This window comes from Salmo salar, chromosome ssa19 (genome assembly GCF_905237065.1).
Source record: "Salmo salar chromosome ssa19, Ssal_v3.1, whole genome shotgun sequence".
Classification (NCBI taxonomy): Eukaryota; Metazoa; Chordata; class Actinopteri; order Salmoniformes; family Salmonidae; genus Salmo; species Salmo salar.
Genome location: NC_059460.1, coordinates 43,065,700 through 43,083,568, shown reverse-complemented (window position 1 = coordinate 43,083,568; position 17,869 = coordinate 43,065,700). Strand labels below are relative to the sequence as shown.

The 17,869-nt window shown below is 42.0% G+C and overlaps 2 protein-coding genes across 3 annotated transcripts in view; one reads left to right on the top strand and one right to left on the bottom strand.

The window, feature by feature from the left end:
- The first annotated feature begins 4,734 nt into the window (after window positions 1-4,734).
- Window positions 4,735-6,517, top strand: LOC106578857 (recoverin). The gene is made up of 5 exons (XM_014158084.2): window positions 4,735-5,006; window positions 5,114-5,251; window positions 5,366-5,516; window positions 5,641-5,752; window positions 5,906-6,517. The coding sequence occupies exons 1-5, from the start codon at window positions 4,915-4,917 to the stop codon at window positions 6,022-6,024; spliced, it is 612 nt and encodes a 203-aa protein (XP_014013559.2). The 5' UTR covers window positions 4,735-4,914; the 3' UTR covers window positions 6,025-6,517.
- A 3,765-nt stretch (window positions 6,518-10,282) lies between these two features.
- The window catches only part of LOC106578853 (glucagon-like peptide 2 receptor), a 22,834-nt gene continuing 15,247 nt past the window's right edge, over window positions 10,283-17,869 (bottom strand). For both annotated transcript variants that reach the window (XM_045702357.1, XM_014158075.2), the window contains exons 10-13: window positions 11,643-11,731; window positions 11,415-11,553; window positions 11,168-11,209; window positions 10,283-11,057 (exon numbers count right to left, since the gene is read on the bottom strand). In XM_045702357.1, coding sequence (XP_045558313.1) covers window positions 10,692-11,057; window positions 11,168-11,209; window positions 11,415-11,553; window positions 11,643-11,731 — 636 coding nt within the window. In that variant the 3' untranslated portion in view covers window positions 10,283-10,691. The remainder of the gene's footprint in view (window positions 11,058-11,167; window positions 11,210-11,414; window positions 11,554-11,642; window positions 11,732-17,869) is intronic.

The window sequence follows — 17,869 nt, the reverse complement described above, 5'->3', positions numbered from 1 at the left end:
AATACCCCTAATACCTTGCGGTCAAACAGGGAAATATATCCAATCATTTTTTTACACCATACATTTTTCTGAAAGGGGATTTTAGAAACACTTAAAATAAGGGCTGTGTTTTGTGTAGGTTTACCTTGGCATGACATTTTGATAACCATGTAAATCTATATATTTAGCTCTATTTACTCTCAATTTCAAAAATGCTAATTAGCATCAAAGTAGACATCATGCAAGACTACAAATCCCTGCCAGCACCTGCACGTCATTCTCCTTCCTCAAAGTATATAGTAAGGAACAAATGAAAGCCGGCTTCGATCAAGGGAGGACATTTTCAAAGTAAATGATGCACAAATGCCATGACATACTGTACAGTGCATTCAGAATGTATTCAGACCCCTTGACTTTTTCCACATTTTGTTACGTTACGGCCTTATTCTAAAATTGATTAAATCGTTTTTTCCTCATCAACCTACACACAATACCCCATAATGACAAAGCAAAAATAGGTTTTTAGAAATGTTTGCTAATTTATTGAAAATAAACAACTTAAATATAATATTTACATAAGTATTCAGACCCTTTACTCAGTACTTTGTTGAAGCACCTTTGGCTGCGATTTCAGCCTGGAGTCTTCTTGGGTATGACGCTAGAAGCTTGGCACAGCTGTATTTGGGGAGTTCCTCCCATTCGTCTCTGCAGATCCTCTCAAGCTCTGTCAGATTGGATGGGGAGAGTCGTTGCACAGCTATATTCAAGTCTCTCCAGAGATGTTCGATCGGATTCAAGTCCGGGCTCTGGCTGGGCCAATCAAGTACACTCAGAGACTTATCCTGAAGCCACTCCTGCATTGTCTTGGCTGTGTGCTTAGGGTCGTTGTCGTAGTCTGAGGTCCTGAGTGTTCTGGAGCAGGTTTTCATCAAGGATCTCTCTGTACTTTGCTCAGTTCATCTTACCCTCGATCCTGACTAGACTCCCAGTCTCTGCCGCTGAAAAACATCCCCACAGCATTAGGCTTCCACCACCATGCTTTACCGTAGGGATGGTGCCAGGTTTCCTCCAGATGTGACAATTGGCATTCAGGCCAAAGAGTTCAATCTTGGTTTCATCAGACCAGAGAATCTTTGGCAAACTCCAAGCGGGCTGCCATGTGCCTTCTACTGAGGAGTGGCTTCCGTCTGGCCACTCTACCATAAATGCTTGATTGGTGGAGTGCTGCAGAGATAGTTGTCCTACTGGAAGGTTCTCCCATCTCCACAGAGGAACTCTGGAGCTCTGTCAGAGTCACCATCAAGTTCTTGGTCACCTCCCCCGATTGCTCAGTTTGGCCGGCCAGCACTAGGAAGAGTCTTGGTGGTTCCAAACTTCTTCTATTTAAGAGTGATGGAGGCCACTGTGTTCTTGGGGACCTCCAATGCTGCAGAAATGTTTTGCTACCCTTCCCCAGATCTGAGCCTCGACACAATCCTGTCTCGGAGCTCTACGGACAATTCCTTCAACCTCAAGGCTTGGTTTTTGCTCTGACATGCACTGTCAACTGTGGGACCTTATATAAACAGGTGTGTGCCTTTCCAAATCATGTCCAATCAATTGATTTTACTACAGGTGGACTCCAAGTTGTAGAAACATCTCAAGGATGATCAATGGAAACAGGATGCATCTGAGCTAAATTTCTAGTCTCATAGCAAAGGGACTGAATACTTTTGTAAATAAGGTATTTCAGATTTTTATTTGTAATAAATTAGCAACATTTTCTAAAAACCTGTTTTGTCATTATGGGGTATTGTGTGTAGATTGATGAATAAGGCTATAACGTAACAAAATGTGGAAAAAGGGAAGCGGTCTGAATACTTTCCGAATGTGCTGAACGAAAATATAAACGCAACATGTAAAGTGTTGGTCCTATATTTCATGAGCTGAAATATAAGATCCCAGAAATATTCCATGTGCAGAAAAAGCTTATTTCTCTCCAATTTTGTGCACAAATTTGTTTACGTCCCTGTTAGTGAGCATTTCTCCTTTGCCAAGATAATCCATCCAACTGATAGGTGTGTCATATCAAGAAGCTGATTCAACATTAAAGTGGTGCACCTTGTGGCGCCGTGTGGATGAGCTGTTTTCTGATATCAACGTTGTGAAAAGTGTTGGCGGTGGCGGTGTTGTTATGGTATGGGTAGGCATAAGCTATGGGTGCAAAAACTTGACTTACCCAGTTGCGGCCCACTTTTTGGAAGCAAACCACTCGATTTCGTCTCTGCGTTATATTGGCATCGAACATGTCACCCTCCCTAGGAGAGGGGGTGACCTTGATAATTTATTGTTAAAACGAGAGGCTGCCTGGATCTTTAACTTAAAGACCCTTGCACCCTTCTGTCTCAACATAGACTTTGATCTTAAGCCATTCTTGTGATTATTGTGACTTTGCCATTGTAATTGTTTGTAAGCTTGTGTAGTCTAAAATGAATCTATGATCGTATGCTATCCATTTGTTTTTTTGTATGGTGTTCTTTGTATGCCATTTTTTATATTTGAGAATGAACCAATGATATTAGGCCACACTTGGCCATGATTACAGACACCTGTGTGTCTTTTGACACTATATAAATGAGTCATCTCGCAGTGTTTGTGATCATACCCTGATGAAGACAGCTTGGCTGTCGAAACGTTGGATATTACATTTTTGCATCTGAGCTCCTAGAGTGTGCGGCTCTCCCTTATTTTCAGGCATAACCTATGGACAACGAACACAATTGGATTTTATTGATGGCAATTTGAAAGCACAGAGATACTGTGACGAGATCCTGGGGCCCATTGTTGTGCCATTCATCTGCCGCCATCACCTCATGTTTCAGCATGATAATCCACGTCCCCACGTCGCAAGGATCTGTACATAATTCCTGAAAGCTGAAAATATCCCATTTCTTCCATGGCCTGTATACTCACCAGACACATCACCCATTGAGCATGTTTGGAATACTCTGGATCGACGTGTATGACAGCGTGTTCCAGTTCCCACCAATATCCAGAACCTTTGCACAGCCATTGAAGAGGAGTGGGACAACAGGCCACAATAAACAGCCTGATCAACTCTATGCGAATGAGATCTGTCACGCTGCATGAGGCAAATGGTTGTCACACCAGATACTGACTGGTTTTCTGATCCACGCCCCTAATGTTTTTTTAAGGTATCTGTGACCAACAGATGTATATCTGTATTCCCAGTCATGTGAAATCCATAGATTAGGGCCTAATGAATTTATTTCAATTGACTGATTTCCTTATATGAACTATAAGTTTGCAGACGACACTACAGTGGTAGGCTTGATTACCAACAACGACGAGACGGCCTACAGGGAGGAGGTGAGGGCCCTCGGAGTGTGGTGTCAGGAAAATAACCTCACACTCAATGTCAACAAAATAAAGGAGATGATTGTAGACTTCAGGAAACAGCAGAGGGAGCAGCCCCCTATCCACATCGACGGGACAGTAGTGGAGAAGGTGAAAAGTTTTAAGTTCCTCGGCGTACACATAAGAGCGTCTGCTAAATGACGTAAATGTAATGTAATGTAAATGGACAAACTGAAATGGTCCACCCACACAGACAGCATGGTGAAGAAGGCGCAGCAGCGCCTCTTCAACCTCAGGAAGCTGAAGAAAATCGTCTTGTCACCAAAAACACTCACAAACTTTTACAGATGCACAATCGAGAGCATCCTGTCGGGCTGCATCAAATCAAATCAAATCAAACCTCGTTGAGGTTGTGCCTCAGGTTTATTCACGTTTATACTGAGTGTGTATAAGTTTAGGAGCGTTGTTTTCCTCCTTCCGTTAGTACTGTGTTCTCTTGTGTTGTGGGCGGTTTCTTGTTTTGGTTTTGTACCTGACCGTTTTGTGTTGTGGACTTGCCTATTAAAGATGCTACATGGACATCTCTGCTGTCCTGCGCTTGACTCCTTCACCTACTTCTAACACAATTCGGTACAGATGCCAACATACCGACTCACCTCTAGCCACTTTAATAATGAAAAATGGATGTAATAAATGTATCACTAGCCACTTTATACAATGCCACTTTAGATAAAGTTTACATACCCTACATTACTCATCTCATATGTATATACTGTACTCTATACCATCTACTGCATCTTGCCTATGCCGTTTGGCCATCGCTCATTCATAGGTACATATTCTTATTCATTCCTTTACTCTTGTGTGTATAAGGTAGTTGTTGTGAAATTGTTAGGTTAGATTACTTGTTAGATATTACTGCATGGTCAGAACTAGAAGCACAAGCATTTCGCTACACATGCATTAACATCCGCTCACCATGTGAATGTGACAAATAAAATTTGATTTGAAATCTTTGAAATTGTTGCATGTTGCGTTTATATTTTTGTTCAATATATACATATATTTATGTATATAAATTTTTTTTTTAACTCAGTAAATGACACATTTCAATGTCATACTTATGAATAATCACAGCATGTGATAGTGATGACTCATGTTCATATGTGTTTTTGCCTGTCACTGAGTATCAGTGTAAAACAGGTTATACACTGATACCAATCTAATCAAACAGTATTAGACCATGAGGTTCCCTGCTGTTTAATCCCTATCCATTTCAATGTAGAAAATCACCAGCTGCGTGTACTATAATCTCCCCTACACCCAGTCTGGACCAATACCAATCTATCTTCATTTAAATAGCAGAGAACAAGAGGGCCAGTGTTTGTTTCTGGTCAGAGCAGAGGTTCATCAGGATTGAGTGGGTCCCCTCACATGAGAGCGCAGAGAAAAAAAAGAGACTGTGGAAGAGAAAGAAACTGATAAAGAACAAAGGAGGGATCGAGCAAAATAGAGCAACGGACAGAGGGAAGAAATAGAGAGAAAAATACAGGACAACGATCCCGAAACACAGGAGAGATGGGCAACAGCAAAAGTGTCTCCCTGTCCAAGGATCTCCTAGAGGAGCTGAAACTGAACACCAAGTACAGCGAGGAGCAGCTATGTACCGGGTACTTAGAACTTACAATTCTGGTCAAAATAAATACACTTTATAGAGAGAAGGGTGTCATTTGAGACGTAGCTACTGTTTGATCCATCTTTATTTCATCGTCTATAGGTACCAGACCTTCCTGAAAGAGTGTCCCAGTGGGCGAATCAGCAAGCAGCAGCTTGAGGCCATCTACATCAAATTCTTCCCCGACGCAGACCCCAAGGCTTATGCACGCCACGTCTTCAGGAGCTTCGATTCCAACAGGTGATGGATGGATTATATGATCATTACAACGTGCCTGTTGGTTTTCACTGCTCTGCATAATTAGCACTTGTGGGATATAGAAACAGCGTAATTGAATGATATTGAACCCTGCAGTGATGGGATGCTGGACTTTAAGGAGTACATCATGGCCCTGCACTTGACCTCCTCTGGGAGGACCATACAGAAACTGGAGTGGGCGTTCAACCTGTACGACATCGACCGCAACGGAAGCATAACCAAGAAGGAGATCAAGGAGATCGTCGAGGTCAGTTGTAGAGTCATTGTGAAATAGATGTAAAGAAATAGGTGTAAGAGATGAGATGTGATAACATCATGTTTTGCGTGCTGCTCAAATCTCTGTAATGATGAAAGAAAGGTTCTGTTCATAGTCGATATTCAACATGATCTCCAAAGAGGACCAGAAGAATCTTCCTGATGATGAGAACACACCAGAGAAGAGAGCTGATAAAATCTGGGACTTCTTCGGCAAGAAAGAAAATGGTAAGCCTTGTTTTCATGTTTAAGAACCACTCAAAGAATAGTTCAAGAGAATCATATACATATTGTATTTTGATGAATGCATTTTGACCTCATGCGCAATGAGCATTGTAAATGTATCTATTATTTTATCTGTTATTAATTCTGTCCTTTCAGATAAGCTAAAGGAGGAGGAGTTTATCCAGGGAGTGATGGACAACCAGAACATCCTCAGACTGGTGCAGTTTGACCAGCCACAGAAGGTACAGGCGAGACTAAAGGAGATGAAACATTAGCAGCTGACTTCGCCATCTTTTTTTAGGTTTTTTTCACTTCAACTTCATATATCCAGGTTAGTCTCACTGGGACAATATATTCACATCAAGAGAGACCTGAAGCTTGCAATTTTTGTTGTTAAGTTTGTAACATAGTACTTGTTCAAGTGTGCCGTTGGAACAGCACGTTTTTGTGGTATCTTTGTGACATTACCGTATATTAATTTTTATTATTTAGTAATCAGTAGCAGAGATTTGTTTCAAACACAAAATGTAATACAAAATTCCTTTTAACGTATATATTCCTTTAAGGATACATTTTAGATATGACAAATACATGATAATACCCACATCATGCACATTACGGTAATACTTATCCTTCACACTGTACTTTGTCAAAGACCAATATTAGTATGTTCAATACCAACACTTACCTGTCAATGCTCTACTGTTTTGAGTCTATTAAATGATGTTTATATATCTGCCGTTAGTACCTTTATGTGATAAAGTTTCATTTGAGTCATTTGATAGTTTTTTTGATAAAATTTACATAAATACAGCACCAGTCAAACGTTTGGACACACCTCCTCATTCAAGGTTTTTTTATTTTATTTATTTTTTTACTATTTTCAACATTGTAGAATAATAGTGAAGACATCAAAACTATAGAATAAAACATATGGAATCATTTTGTAAGCAAAAAAAGTTTTAAACAAATCAAAATATATTTTATATTTCAGATTCTTCAAAGCAGCCACCCTTTGCCTTGATAACAGCTTTGCACAATCTTGGCATTCTCTCAACCAGCTTCATGAGGTAGTCACCTGGAATGCATTTATATTAACCGGTGTGCCTTGTTAAAACTTAATTTATGGAATATCTTTCCTTTTTAATGCATTTGAGCCAATCAGTTGTGTTGTGACATATTAGGGGTGATATACAGAAGATGGTATTTTACCAAATAGGGCTAAGTCCATATTACGGCAAGAACAGATCAAAAAAGCAAAGAGAAATGACAGTCCACCATTACTTTAAGACATGAAGGTCAGTCAATCCGGAACATTTCAAGAACTTTGAAAATTTCTTCAATTGCAGTCGCAAAACCCATCAAGCGCTATGATGAAACTGGCTCTCATGAGGACCGCCACAGGAAAGGAAGACCCAGAGTTACCTCTGCTGCAGAGGATAAGTTCATTAGAGTTACCAGCCTCAGATATTGCAGCCCAAATAAATGCTTCACAGAGTTCAAGTAACAGACACATCAACATCAACTGTTCAGAGGAGACTGCGCGAATCAGGCCTTCGTGGTCGAATTGTTGCAAAGAAACCACTATTAAAAGGACACCAATAAGAAGAAGAGACTTGCTTGGGCCAAGAAACATGAGCAATGAACATTAGAATGGTGGAAATCTGTCCTTTGGTCTGATGAGTCCGAATTAGAGATTTTTGGTTCCAACCGCTGTGTCTTTGTGAGATGCAGAGTAGGTGAATGGATGATTTCCGAAAGTGTGGTTCCCACTGTGAAGCATGGAGGAGGTGGTGTGATGGTGAGGGGGTACTTTGCTGGTGACACTGTCACTGATTTATTTAGAATTCATGGCACACTTAAGCAGCATGGCTACCACAGCATTCTGCAGCGATATGCCATGTCACGTTCGTCATAGGAAGGAGACCAAGGCGCAGCGTGAGTATCGTTCCACATCATTTATTTTAATGTGTCACGTCCTGGCCAGTATAAGGGTTAATTGTTATTGTAGTTTGGTCAGGACGTGGCAGAGGATATTTGTTTTATGTGGTTCAGGGTGGTGTGTTAGTTAGGAGGGTGTTTGATTTATTATTTCCGGGTTTTGAGTTATGGTCTATGTTTATGTATTTCTATGTGTAGTCTAGTGAGTGTGTTTCTATGTTGAGTTAATTGGGGTGGACTTCCAATTGAAGGCAGCTGTTTGGTGTTGCCTTTGATTGGAAGTCCTATATTAGTTGGGTGTGTTTGTCTTGTATTTGTGGGAGATTGTTTTTGCATTGCGTGTTTTGTTAGCCTGCAAAACTGTCATTTGTCATGCTTATTGTTTTCTTGTTTTTTCGTGTTCAACGTTTGTTAATAAATTAAGAAAATGAACACCAACTCTGCTGCATATTGGTCCACCTTTTCGGACGACGATTTCGCTATATCGTCAACCGACGAAGAAAGCCGTGACATAATGTGAAACTTTGCAAGACAAACAATAAACTATAAACACAACACAAACCGTGACGACAGAGGTGCAACATGCACTAACTCAAAATAATCTCCCACAAACACAGGTGGGAAAAACAACTACTTAAATATGATCCCCAATTAGAGACAACGATGACCAGCTGCCTCTAATTGGGAATCATACAAAAAACCCAACATAGAAAAAAGAAACTAGAACCAAACAGCATAGAACTAAATAAACTAGATAAACCCCCCCAGTCACGCCTTGACCTACTCTACCATAGAAAATAAGAGCTCTTCTATGGTCAGGACGTGACATGCCATCCCATCTGGTTTGCGCTTAGTGGGACTATCATTTGTTTTTTAACAGGACAATGACCCAACACACCTCCAGGCTGTGTAAGGGCTATTTGACCAAGAAGGAGAGTGATGGAGTGCTGCATCAGATGACCTGGCCTCCACAATCTCCTGACCTCAACCCAATGGAGATGGTTTGGGATGAGTTGGACCGCAGAGTGAAGTAAAAGCAGCCAACAAGTGCTCAGCATATGTGACTCGTTTCAGGAAAATAGGGTTACTACTTCACAGGAGAGCCGTTTGAACGTAAACTTTTATTTTTTTATCAAGGCAGAAACAGTGTACTTTCATGTGCCTTAATAACAAACTTGTATGCCATCTGTAAATATGCATAAAATTGTTAAATTACTAGCCTAGTTGGTTTAGCCACAGAAAAAAACAGCAACCTTCCCGCTAGCAATGATTGGCTGACATAATGAGTGGTCTGGACATGCCGAGAGATGAGTTTGGATTGGTTTGACATATAGCATGCTTCTGTCTATTTGAGCTGGTCAGTATGTGTAGGTAATCCTGTCTAACACAGCTTTTTTTAATGTATCACGTAGTAAAACTGCAAGTGTTGTTGTCCACTTTCTGGAGGACCGAGTTTTGAAATCAGTGTAATTCGAGTATGATAGCTAAGGACATGGAGAAAAAACACCTGTCTCAAGATTACATATTTAAAGTAAGGGTACCCATGGTATCCGTGACAGGAGTCACGTCCATCCATGATGTATACGGGTAAGATAGTCCAGCTAGCTACATTTTGAGATATTACATGTTTCTAATTTTGAAAGAAAGTGGTTTCATTTCAAGTTAAAGTGTACTGTTAGCTAGCTAACGTTAGCTGGCTGGCTCGCTAGCCAATGTTACGTGTATGATCTTATTATTCGTATCTCAGAGCCATTTGCTTGGCTAGTTATAGCCTAATGTTAGCTAGCTAACATTGAACCTGGTTGGTTAGCTACCAGCAGATTCATGCAGGGTGGTAACGTCATGAGTTGGGATTAGCTAGCTAGCTAAACAATGAGTGGAAGTTTTTGTTAATAAGACATGTAGCTAACTAGCTACATGTCTTAACAAAAGACTACACTATACAAGTAACCATTTTGGGTGCGTTCGTAAATTCAGTCTGGCCATCTACTCCGATTCCAGAGCACTCTCGTCTGAGTGTGCCAGAGCGCAGAATAACTGATGAATTTAAGAACGCTCAATACCCGTTCAATATGGCCAGTGTTAGGAAACGTCGGCAAATAAACGTAATTAAATTGTTGCCAGCAGCACAGTTACAGTCATCATCGCTCTGGATAACATGAAAACATCCTAACCAGTTCTGCTAGGGCGAGTAAAATGGTCAGAGTTTGGGTGGGGGCTAACGCTTAAGAGAGTGTGAACGATGCTGAATGGGGGTAGACAAAGAAGAGCTCTCCAGTAGGTACAAAAACATTCAAAGGCCATTTTCTCAAAAGTGAGGTTATAAGTTTGTCAACATTCAAAGCAGAATTACTTTCCCATTGTTCCTCAAATACAGTGTATGATATACCATTTTGTAGCTCTGTGTCTCTGCTTTTATCATATGTAAAAAACACAATGTCAAATTTTGCTACATAAGAGCGAATTAAGGCGGTCGGTCACATATGTGGGAACAACTTCAAGACTGTTGGAAAAGCATTCCAGGTGAAGCTGGTTAAGATAATGCCAAGAGTGTCCAAAGCTGTCATCAAGGCAAAGGGTGGCTACTTTGAAGAATCAAAAATATATTTTGATTTGTTCCAAACTTTTTGGGGTTGCTACATGATTTCATATGTGTTATTTCATAGGTTTGATGTCTTCATTTTTATTATACAGTGTAGAAAATAGTAAAAATAAAGAAACAACCTTGAATGAGTAGGTGTGTCCAAACTTTTGACTGGTACTGTGTGTGTTTTATGATTTAGCATTAAAATCATGGAACATTGTTCACATACACAATGATACACAAGTTTACCATACAAAGAATCTGTAAAAAGATACAACATCATTGTTATACGCAAGATGTGACCGTTGTCTGTCAAAGGACTTGTATCATATAGAAATGACTCCATCTATAAGGAACCTAGGCCCCGTAACAGTTCATTGCAGTCTGGAGAGAAAAGGAGGGTCCACAAGATGGGGGTCAGAACTCGCTCTCCTCCAGTATCTCCTCCATGGTCTCTCCCAGTGTCATCTCTCCGTCACTACCTGACAGACTCTTCCTGGTGTGGAACTCCAATCCTCCCATTTCTCTCCCCCTTCCTCTCCACCCTGCCACTGCCCCTCCTTCTCCCCCTCCTCTGTCCCCCTGCCAGGCCACCTGCAGCAGGTGTGAGTGTGTGGCAGGCCCACCCTCCTCCTCATATGATTCGCTCTGATGGGAGCGTCGGCCTCTGGAGCACTTCCACAGGTGTTTGAGGGGCGCGTCCCGGTAGTCAATACAGGGCGTGACCTGGAAGTGGTTAGTGAACCGGAAGAGCTGCCAGTGCTTCTTCAGCTCCGCCTGGAACTGGAGTTAACAGATTTATGTTGGTGTTTTATTTATTATTTCCCATTATGATTTGTTAGCCTAACACGTAAGACTACAGTACATTTAACTGATAGTTTGTGGATAGCTACCTCTCCATTGGCGAAGCAGTACAGGACAGAAACCAAGAATCCCTGAGAGAGAGGTATGACAATGATTGCCATTACTCTACTGGCTCATTTTCCTTTGCATTTTTATCAGGACTAATTTCTCCCACTAAATGTTGTTCTCAAAGGGATCTGGGTGCTTTCCTTTCTTTCCTCAACAGGAACATAAATCAACAGAAACATAATAAAACATTGTTATGTTGTTGTTGTGACATGTGGCCATTGTTCTCACCTGGAAGGAGCTGAGGGTGAGGTTGATGACGTTCCTGGCATAGCGGGTATTTCCCTCCACACACTCGTCAATCAGGAGAGTGAAAACCACCTCGTGGATTCCCAGTAAAGGGATCAGGACTAGTGTAGCCCTGGCCAAGCTTAGAGGAAAGGAAAGGCGTTATGGCATTCAGACAGTACTGGGATTTTACTCCTGTAACAGATCAGTCACCCTTTTGAGCAACAGTACCTGTATCTGTAGTCTGTGAATCTCACTTGGTCTGCTTTTAACTTTGAGAGCAGCAGCATTAGTATTTTGATGAATATGTAGAAAATGACCTGCAACACAAATCAATTAAGAGTTTTTTTTCTGTAAAACAGTAAGACATGTCTCGGTTTTTAGTCTGGTGTGTCAAAACAGTGTCTTTAAGAACAGAAACCCCATCTTATTGTCATCAGTGCACCCTAACCATTCTGCCCTATAGATATGCTTGTGACCACATATGACAACGACTGCTCTGGCTGAAGTCTATGTCATTTGGTCTCTACTAACTACTGATCTTACAGACATCCCAAAATCAGTGTGAAATCAGTGAGAAATCACTGGAACGCTCAGGAGAACTGATGCCCCCAGTGGGTCAGTCTATATTGTTTGATGGATGATTTATCATTGTGTCACATTCTTAGGTATCAGTCCCCCTCCCCTGCCCATAGACGAGCACACGCACTGCACTCGTCCTGGAGAAGCTACCGGCGCCAAACAGTAGTGTCGAAGCGGATCCCTTTTGAGTTGTATGGGTCATCTCACGGTCAGGAACATGGAAGGCTTCAATTTGTTAGTAGGCCTAAGACGCAGATGTCAGCAGCAGGATAAACTCCAATCACAGGTAAAGACTAGTTAGTTAGCTATCCTGTTGAAACAATCTGATTTACATAAATCAGCTATCAGCTGATAGCCCTCCCCTCTTTGCTCTCTCTTTGAGCAGAAGGCTATAAGCTTGCTTGCAATGGGATTTTGCAGAAAATAAAGGCCTATGCTAAAAAATATATGTGTTAATAATAATAATGAAAACTAATATATACACTGAGTATACCAAACATTAGGAACACCTTCCTAATATGGAGTTGCTCATAGAACAGCCTCAATTCGTTGGGGCATGGACTCTACAAGGTGTTGAAAGCATTCCACATGGATGCTGGCTCATGTTGACTCCAATGCTTCCCACAGTTGTGTCAAGATGGCTGGATTTCCTTTGGGTGGTGGACCATTCTTGAAAAACCCAGCAGTGTTTCAGTTCTTGACACAAACCGGTACACCTGGCACCTACTACTATACCCCATTCAAAGGCACTTAAGTATTTTGTCTTGCCCATTGACAATCTGAATGGCACACATACAAAATCCATATGTCAATTGTCTCAAGGCTTAAAAGTCCTTCTTTAACCTGTCTCCTCCCCTTCATCTACACTGATTGAAGTAGATATAACAAGTGACATTAATAAGGGATCATTGCTTTCACCTGGTCAGTCTGTCTATTAAAACCTTCCCTAACCAGTAACCGTGGATTGATGACAGCATTCGCGCAAAACTGAAAGCACGTACCACCGCATTTAATCATGGTACCACCGCATTTAATCATGGCAAGGCGACTGGAAACATGACCGAATACAAACAGTGTAGTTATTCCCTCCGTAAGACAATCAAACAAGCAAAGCGTCAGTATAGAGACAAAGTGGAGTCACAATTCTACGGCTCAAACACGAGACGTATGTGGCAGGGTCTACAGACAATCACGGATTACAAAAAGGAAACCAGCCCCGTCGCGGAGATCGATGTCTTGCTCCCAGACTAATTAAACAACTTCTTTGCGCGCTTTGAGGACAATACAGTGCTGACACGGCCCGCTACCAAAGACTGTGGGCTCTCCTTCTCTGTGGCCTAAGTGAGTAAAACATTTAAACTTGCTAACCCTCGCAATGTTCCCGGCCCAGATGGCATCCCTAGCCACGTCCTCAGAGCACACACAGACCACCTGGCTGGTGTGTTTATGGACATATTCAATCAATCCCTATCCCAGTCTGCTGTCCCCACATGCTTCAAGATGGCCACCATTGTTCCTGATCCCAAGAAAGCTAAGGTAACTGAACTAAATGATTATTGCCATGTAGCACTTACTTCTGTCATCATGAAGTGCTTTGAGAGACTAGTCAAGGATCATATCACCTCCACCCGACCTGTCACCCTAGACCCCCTTCCAATTTGCTTACCGCCCCAATAGGTCCACAGACGATGCAATGGCCATCACACTGCCCTATCCCATCTGGACAAGAGGAACAATACAGTGGGGCAAAAAAGTATTTAGTCAGCCACCAATTGTGCAAGTTTTCCCACTGTAATTTTCATCATAGGTACACTTCAACTATGACAGACAAAATGAGGGAAAAAAATCCAGAAAATCACATTGTAGGATTTTTTATGAATTTATTTGCAAATTATGGTGGAAAATAAGTATTTGGTCAATAACAAAAGTTTATCTCAATACTTTGTTATATACCCTTTGTTGGCAATGACACAGGTCAAACGTTTTCTGTAAGTCTTCACAAGGTTTTCACACTCTGTTGCTGGTATTTTGGCCCATTCCTCCATGCAGATCTCCTCTAGAGCAGTGATGTTTTGGGGCTGTCGCTGGGCAACACGGACTTTCAACTCCCTCCAAAGATTTTCTATGGGGTTGAGATCTGGAGACTGGCTAGGCCACTTCAGGACCTTGAAATGCTTCTTACGAAGCTACTCCTTCGTTGCCCGGGCGGTGTGTTTGGGATCATTGTCATGCTGAAAGACCCAGCCACATTTCATCTTCAATGCCCTTGCTGATGGAAGGAGGTTTTCACTCAAAATCTCACGATACATGGCCCCATTCATTATTTCCTTTACACGGATCAGTCGTCCTGGTCCCTTTGCAGAAAAACAGCCCCAAAGCATGATGTTTCCACCCCCATGCTTCACAGTAGGTATGGTGTTCTTTGGATGCAACTCAGCATTTTTTTGTCCTCCAAACACGACGAGTTGAGTTTTTACCAAAAAGTTCTATTTTGGTTTCATCTGACCATATGACATTCTTCCAATCCTCTTCTGGATCATCCAAATGCTCTCTAGCAAACTTCAGACGGGCCTGGACATGTACTGGCTTAAGCAGGGGGACACTTCTGGCACTGCAGGATTTGAGTCCCTGGCGGCGTAGTGTGTTACTGATGGTAGGCTTTGTTACTTTGGTCCCAGCTCTCTGCAGGTCATTCACTAGGTCCCCCCGTGTGGTTCTGGGATTTTTGCTCACGGTTCTTGTGATCATTTTGACCCCACGGGGTGAGATCTTGCGTGGAGCCCCAGATCGTGGGAGATTATCAGTGGTCTTGTATGTCTTCCATTTCCTAATAATTGCTCCCACAGTTGATTTCTTCAAACGAAGCTGCTTACCTATTGCAGATTCAGTCTTCCCAGCCTGGTGCAGGTCTACAATTTTGTTTCTGGTGTCCTTTGACAGCTCTTTGGTCTTGGCCATAGTGGAGTTTGGAGTGTGACTGTTTGAGGTTGTGGACAGGTGTCTTTTATACTGATAACAAGTTCAAACAGTTGCCATTAATACAGGTAACGAGTGGAGGACAGAGGAGCCTCTTAAAGAAGAAGTTACAGGTCTGTGAGAGCCAGAAATCTTGCTTGTTTGTAGGTGAGCAAATACTTATTTTCCACCATAATTTGCAAATAAATTCATTAAAAATCCTACAATGTGATTTTCTCGATTTATTTTCTCATTCTGTCTGTCATAGTTGACATGTACCGATGATGAAAATTACAGGCATCTCTCATCTTTTTAAGTGGGAGAACTTGCACAATTGGTGGCTGACTAAATACTTTTTTTGCCCCACAGTATGTAAGAATGCTGTTTATGGACTACAGCTCAGCATTCAACCCCATACTACCCTCCAAACTCATCATTAAGCTTAAGACCATGGGTCTCGACCCCACCCTGTGCATCTGGGTCCTGGACTTCCTGATGGGCCGCCCCCAGGTGGTGAAGGTAGGAAACAATATCTCCACTCCGCTGATCCTCAACACTGGGGCCCCACAAGGGTGCGTTCTCAGCCCTCTCCTGTACTCCCTGTTCACCCATGACTGCATGGCCATGCACGCCTCCAACTCAATCCTCAAGTTTGCAGACAACACTACAGTGGTAGGCTTGATTACCAACAACGACGAGGCAGCCTACAAGGAGGAGGTGAGGGCCCTCGGAGTGTGGTGTCAGGAAAACAGCACCTCTTCAACCTCAGTAGGCTGAAAAAAATGTGGCTTGTCACCGAAAACCCTCACTAACTTTTACAGGTGCTGTATCACCGCCTGGTACGGCAACTGCACCGCCCACAACTGCAGGGCTCTCCAGAGGGTGGTGCGGTCTGCACAACGCATCACCGGGGGCAGATTACCTGCCCTCCAGGATACCTACACCACCCAATGTCAGAGGAAAGCAAAAAAGATCATCAAGGACAATAACCACCCGAGCCACTACATGTTCACCCTGCTTCCATCCAGAAGGCGAGTTCAGTACATGTGGATCAAAGCTGGGACAGAGTGATTGAAAGGCAAAAGTTTGTACACACCTACTCATTCAAGCGTTTTTCTTTATTTGTACCATTTTCTACATTGTAGAATAATAGTGGAAATCAAAACTATAAAATAACACATATGGAATCATGTAGAAAGCTAAAAAGTGTTAAACAAATCAAAATATATTTTATATTTCAGATTCTTCAAAGTAGCCACCCTTTGCCTGGATGACAGCTTTGCACACTCTTGGCATTCTCTCAACCAGCTTCATGAGGTAGTCACCTGGAATGCATTTCAATTAACAGTTGTGCCTTGTTAAAAGTTAATTTGTGGAATTTCTTTCCTTCTTAATGAGTTTGAAGGATAGCCCTATTTGGTAAAAGACCATATTATGGCAAGAACAGCTCAAATGATCACGATTCAGGATATGACCCAGATGCAGACACAGGAAGCGGATAGTACAGTTCTCAGAATATTTATTATAACAATTAGGCAGGCAAAGGGCAGGTTGAGGGCAGGCAGAGGTTCGTAATCCAAGGTAGAGTCAATCAGGGACAGAACGGCAGGCAGGCTCAGGGTCAGGACAGGCAGAAAGGTCAAAACCAGGAAGACTACAAAACTTCAGAACAGGAGAAATGGGAAAACCGCTGATAAAAACAAGACGGATAGGCAACAGTGCCCCCCCCCCCACCTAGTGTCCTATCCAAGCACATACAGTTGAAGTCGGAAGTTTACATACACCTGAGCAAAATACATTTAAACTCAGTTTTTCACAATTCCTGACATTTAATCCTAGTAAAAAATCTCTGTCTTAGGTCAGTTAGGATCACCACTTTATTTTAAGAATGTGAAATGTCAGAATAATAGTAGAGAGAATGATTTATTTCAGCGTTTATTTCCTTCATCACATTCCCAGTGGGTCAGAAGTTTACATAAACTCAATTAGTATTTGGTAGCATTGCTTTTAAATTGGTTAACTTGGGTCAAACGTTTTGGGTAGCCTTCTACAAGCTTCCCACAATAAGTTGGGTGAATTTTGGCACATTCCTCCTGACAGAGCTGGTGTAACTGAGTCAGGTTTGTAGGCCTCCTTGCTCGCAAATTGCTCGCAGTTCTGCCCAGAAATTTTCTATAGGGTTGAGGTCAAGGCTTTGTGATGGCCACTCCAATACCTTGACTTTGTTGTCCTTGCAAGCCTCCCCCTTTTTCCTCCAAACATAACGATGGTCATTATGGCCAAACAGTTCTATTTTTGTTTCATCAGACCAGAGGACATTTCTCCAAAAAGTACGATCTTTGTCCCCATGTGCAGTTGCAAACCGTAGTCTGGCTTTTTTATGGTGGTTTTGGACCAGTGGCTTCTTCCTTGCTGAGCGGTCTTTCAGGTTATAGGACTCATTTTACTGTGGATATAGATACTTTTGTACTTGTTTCCTCCAGCATCTTCACAAGGTCCTTTTGATGTTTGCACTTGATTTGATTTGCTTTGCACTTTTCGCACCAAAATACATTAATCTCTAGGAGACAGAACGCTTCTCCTTCCTGAGCGGTATGATGGCTGCGTGGTCCCGTGGTGTTTATACTTGCGTACTATTGTTTGTACAGATGAACGTGGTACCTTCAGGCGTTTGGAAATTGCTCCCAAGGATGAACCAGACTAGTGGTCGACAATTATTTTTCTGAGGTCTTGGCTGTTTTCTTTAGATTTTCCCATGATGTCAAGCAAAGAGGCACTGAGTTTGAAGATAGGCCTTGAAATACATCCAAAGGTACACCTTCAATTGACTCAAATGATGTCAATTAGCCTATCAGAAGCTTCTAAAGACATGACATCATTTTCTGGAATTTTCCAAGCTGTTTAAGGTACAGGCAACTTAG